The sequence below is a fragment of the Humulus lupulus genome, chromosome 6 (genome assembly GCF_963169125.1).
Source record: "Humulus lupulus chromosome 6, drHumLupu1.1, whole genome shotgun sequence".
In the NCBI taxonomy this organism is placed as follows: Eukaryota; Viridiplantae; Streptophyta; class Magnoliopsida; order Rosales; family Cannabaceae; genus Humulus; species Humulus lupulus.
The window spans coordinates 36,445,518-36,451,125 of NC_084798.1; the positions used below are offsets into that span (position 1 = coordinate 36,445,518).

At 24.4% G+C, this 5,608-nt stretch overlaps 1 protein-coding gene across 1 annotated transcript; it reads right to left on the reverse strand.

Moving 5' to 3' along the window:
* Window positions 1–593: 593 nt before the first annotated feature.
* LOC133783962 (uncharacterized) lies at window positions 594–5,334 on the reverse strand. The gene is made up of 4 exons (XM_062223530.1): window positions 4,825–5,334; window positions 4,605–4,697; window positions 4,288–4,461; window positions 594–858 (listed from the first exon to the last, which is right to left on the reverse strand). Exons 1-4 carry the CDS (start codon window positions 5,323–5,325, stop codon window positions 769–771), a joined length of 858 nt encoding a protein of 285 aa, XP_062079514.1. The 5' UTR covers window positions 5,326–5,334; the 3' UTR covers window positions 594–768.
* Between the last annotated feature and the right edge of the window lie 274 nt (window positions 5,335–5,608).

The following is a 5,608-nucleotide window of genomic DNA, read 5'->3' on the forward strand; positions in this document are numbered from 1 at the left end:
GAAATAAATGCTATACCTATCGAACTATCATCGAGCCACTATCGAGCTCACAACTTAATCGTCTTCTACATAGTATCGAGCCCCTATCGAGATGTTATTGAGCTCCTATCGAGCAAAACTATTGCAGAAAACTCAAAAAAACAAATATCGCAAAATCTCTCTAATAAACCCAAAAAACACAGCAATATAGGCTCATATCTGTCCGAAATAGCCAAAAAAAAAAGTAAATAAACAGTACCCAACACAAAAAAATGAACAATCTTCTTACCCATAGTTTTTTCCTCCAAAATCCCTCAAAATGGATGTTGCCTTTGATATTGAGATATTTACAGAAACAATGGAGATTTTTGTTAATTTTATCTATTTATATAAACCAATATTGCATTCTTACTTTTTTTAGTTGATCATAGAGTACGATTATGCCCTATTTGATAAAACTCTACCACAATGCATGGGGACTAGACATGGCATAGGGTAGGGTCCCTCATCTCACTCTTATACCGTCATCATCATGTGACATCGGATCATGATCATGCTTATGCTGATTCCTTACAAGAATGGAGACAGTACTAAGTCTCATCAGCAAAAGGAGATGAAAAAGTAAACTCATAATTCATTAATAAAGGACTCATAGATACAACGACACATATATATATATATATGTTAATCATAAAAAGGGACATATATATACATATATATATAAAAGGTCAATGAACTCCAAACTAGCAATACTTAATTTTACTAACTTAAGGAGTTGTTATATGATAATCACATTATGGTACATAGCTGGGATGCGAGCACTATACTCCCTATGCTTGTCACTAGCTGCCCAAATTGTATTGCTGTCTGCAACTTAGCCTGCATTTTAACATAAAATCTAATTATTATATATACCATACCAAATATATATAATAGGTTAACTATTCATTTAGTAAACTATATTTTAGCAAAATAAAATCTTGGTACATCTGTTTCTGATAATTATCAATCGATATCTTATGTTTGCAAAATCTACATAGCTTGGTACCCTCCGTGTGTTTAATTTTTTAATATTCCCATAATACCCCTTATTTAATGATGTATTTGATTTTCAATTGTTTTCTTATTTTAAATAATTTAAATATATTTTCAAAATTCATAAAATAAAATAAATATTTAATTAAAACATTAAAATAATTTTAATAAAAAAAATTATTTTAAAAATAAATATAATTACAAAAAAATAAAAAACTAATTGAAATCTTATTAATTAACTTTAAATAAATCAAAATTTTAATTTAATTAACAAATCAATCTAATTGGCAGGGTGGGGAACTGAGACGGTGAGGGTGAAATTGGGAGTGTGGGGAACTGAGACTCTAAGGGTGAGATTGTATGAAATATGAGTTTTTTTCATTAATTAAAGTAAAATTTAAGTTTATTTAAAGTTAATTAATAATGTTTTAATTAGTTTTTTAATATATTATTTATAATTTTTGTTTGTTTTTAATTAATTAAATTTATTTTAAATTTGTTTATTAAAATTATTTAAAAGTTTTAATTAAACGTTTATTTCATTTTATGAATTCTGAAAATATATTTAAATCATTTAAAAATAATAAAACAATTAAAAATCAAATAAATCACTAAAATGAGGGGTAATATGGGAATATTAAAAATTTAAATGCATAGAGGGTACCAAACTATGTAATTTTTACAAACAGATGATATTGATTGATAATTATCAGAAATAGAGGGTAACAAGTTTGTATTTCGATAAAACACAGGGTACCGAATGAATATTTACCCCATATAATAAGATTAATTATACACTATATTTAAATAATTAACAATATTAAAAATACACACATAGTATATATGTATATCTCTTCTATATAAAAAGTGTGTAGATAACGGAAATTCTTGGTTTTAATGATTTTTTAATTTTTTTCGTTAACTTTAACGGAATATTCTTATATTTAACCGAATATTTTATATTTAACGGTAGATTGTAAGCATGACTTAAACTTAAATAAAATTAAAAAAATTAAAATAGGATATTTTTGAGATATTTTACAATGATAATTATTTAAAAATAATAAAACCATACATTTTTTTAACTTAAATAAAATTTAATTAAACTTAAACTTAATATTATATTAAACATATAATATATAATATTTTGTTGTCACTGCCAAATTCAAAAACTAAAACAAACATAAACTTAAACAAAAATAAATAAATAAATTAATTATAATAGGATATTTTTAAGATATTTTATGATAATTTAAATGATTAAGTCATATTTATTTAAAAATAATAAATGAATACATATCATTTTTTTATATTATAAATTTGTGTGATAATTTATTTTTTATCAAGTTATTGGAGTTATTTTTCTTCAATAAATTCACCATGATATATTGTGAGATACACTGACTTTTTTTATTCTTATTTTATTTCTATTATTAATTTATTTTTAAACATTATTATATTATATATATATCATGTAGCCATGTAAATATATATCTATGTTAACGTTGTGTCTAGATGTCACATATGGAGAGATTATTGATATAAATATTTATATATATTATAGAACTATATATAATTCATTATATTATATATATATATTTTAAAAAAACAGTGAATCACTGTACAAATTTAAAATTAAGCAAACGTACAATGCACATTGTTTCTACCTAGTATGTATATATATACTAGGTAGAAAGCAACGTGCAATGCACGTTTGCTTAGTTTTAAAGTTGTAAACATTGTCAATAATTTTAATAAAAACTGGTTCATTATTTTTCTAAAATATATATATTATAATGAATTACAGTTCTATAGTATATATAAATATTTATATCAATAATCTCTACATATATGACATTTAAATACAATGTTGATATATATATATATATATTTACATGACTACATGACATATATATAAAATACAATAATATTTAAAAAGAAATTAATAATAAAAATAAAATAAGAAAAGAAAAAGTCATAGTGTAGACAGTAGTATATGTGCATCAACTATTTTTAGTTTCTAATGTATCTAACAATGTCCTTTGGTGAATTTGATTAAGAAAAATAGTTATAATCACTTGATAAAAAACAAACTATCACACAAATTTATAAGATAAAAAAATAATATTTACGTCTTTATTATTTTTAAATAAATATAATTTAATTATTTAAATTATCGTAAAATATCTTTAAAATATCCTATATATTTTTATTTATTTATTTATTTTTGCTTAAGTTTATGTTTGTTCTAGTTTTTAAATTTGGTAGTGACAACAAAATATTATATATTATATGTTTAATATAATATTAAGTTTAAGTATAATTAAATTTTATTTACGTTAAAAAAATGTATGATTTTATTATTTTTAATTAATTATCGTTGTAAAATATCTTATTTTAATTTTTTTAATTATTTATTTATTTAAGTTTAAGTCATGTTTACAATCTACCGTTAAATATAAGAATATTCACAGTTAAAGTTAGCTGGAAAAAAAACCGTTAAAACTAAGAATTTACTTTATCTACACACTTATTATATATATTAGATACAAACAACGTGCAATATGCATCTTTGTTTAATTTTATTTATAAAATTTATTAATCATTTTTATTACATCTATATTAATGTCATATAAATTTCAAATAAATATCATATTTTAATTAAATAATTTATTTATTTTTGTTTAAGTTTATGTTTGTTTTAGTTTTTTAATTTGGGAGTGACAACAACAGATTATATATTATATGTTTATTGTAATATTAAATATTATACGTGGATTTTAAATTTAAGTTTCTTGCTAGTTTTTTTTAAAAAAAAAATTGTTGCTAATTCACAGTAGAATATATTATATGTTTAATATGATATTATTCTAATAGGTGAGTTTAAATTTAATTACATTTTATTTAAGTTAGACAAAGTATGATTTTATTAATTTTAAATAATTATCACTGTAAAATATCTCAAAAATGTCATATTTTAATTTGTTTAGTTATTTATTATTTTTAAATAGTTATCATTGTAAAATATATCAAAAATATTATATTTTAATTTGTTTAATTATTTATTATTTTTAAATAAATATCTCAAAAAATATCTTATTTTAATTTTTTTAATTATTTTTTTTATTTTATTTAAATTTAAATGTTTATAAACTATATTTAAATATAGAAATATTCTATTAAATATAAGAATGTTTATTAAAAAATAAAAAACAAAATCAAGTATTTCCGTGTTATATATATATATATATATATATAAAAAGTAGTACTCACTTGTTTAGATTGTTGATTGACAGCTGGTACAATTGCGTTAGACAAAGAGTACTTGCTTGTTGTCCCTTGTTTGTCGTCGTCATGAGACTTGGAAGAAGACGCTGATGATGATGATGTCGGACATGGTTTCATGAAATGCGTAGTAATTTCTGATGAAGAACGCTCATGTTTGGGCTTAAATTGATCAGATATTTCACAAAACAAAATTAAATTAAATTAAATTTCCAATAATTAATGGTCTTCATGTAAGAAGAATAGCCAGAATTAAGTGAAACAATAATTAAATGATGTTGTAATCAATCTATGTATGCACTTACTTTTTCTGATCTTGTTGTAGATCCTCCAATGGTCTTATTATTGGATGAAACACTTGAACTTGCTGCCTCATGAACATCCATGAAAGTAGTATGCTGCACCAAATAATAATAAATTATACAATTTAAAATACAACAAAAAAAGAAATGGAATAGTTGGTACTACCTACCTTTCCACTTCATCTAAAATAATAATAATAATGAGGAACATTATATATTATACCTTGCTACTCAAAGCTTCCTGTCTCTTTAAATTAAGCAAAGCAATGGGGTCCAGAAACTCCTGATGGCGATGCTCAAAATGTTTATCAGTGTAACACTGAGAGCAAACACTGAAAGCAGCAGTAGTACTGGTACTACTTTGGTTGATCTCATAATCACAGTGGTCAAAGTCAAAGCATCTCAAACAAGTGAAGTACATCCCTTTCACAAATTTCTTACACTTGCCTCCACAGAGGGGTCTGTTACTTTGGATTATGTAAAACAAAGTTATGATGTCGTCTTGATAAAGCTCGTCGTTTCCACACTGCTTAAGCTCGTCGTAGAACTCTTCCGAGCTCATGTTAGGGCACCCCATCGTCTCCATGTACGCCGAGAACTCCTCGAACGTCACGTACCCGTTGTCGTTCGGGTCCATCTCACGGAAAAACCCATCTACGACGTGTCGTATGTCGTTTTTCGCCGCCATATAGTAAGCTAAAGCAGTCTGACGAAGGTCCTCCATTTTATATTACTATACACATTAAATATTTTTTTTATGTGTCTAGGGTTGAGGGGTGCATATGTATATATACTAATTCAACATAAGATCGTGAGCGTCCACGTGTACGGTGGAGATTTACTTCTCTTTTGGGCTGGCGGGCGCGGTCTTGAACGTCAATATATGCTTAACCCTAAGTCTGCGTGTGGACGGTGGATTAATATATTTGGGATTATTAATTTGTGTTTATTGTAACTGAGAGGTTTCGGTGAAGAATCGGAGAAATTTATACTGCAAAAGTGATAGC

What these genes read in the sequence shown, in the direction of transcription:
- LOC133783962 (XM_062223530.1), bottom strand. Translation starts at nt 5,325, where the DNA reads ATGGAGGACCTTCGTCAGACTGCTTTAGCTTACTATATGGCGGCGAAA. An exon ending in AGGAAGCTTTGAGTAGCAAG is followed by an intron (nt 4,698 to 4,824) that starts GTATAATATATA and finishes TATTTGGTGCAG; the next exon opens with CATACTACTTTCATGGATGT. An exon ending in CTACAACAAGATCAGAAAAA is followed by an intron (nt 4,462 to 4,604) that starts GTAAGTGCATAC and finishes GATCAATTTAAG; the next exon opens with CCCAAACATGAGCGTTCTTC.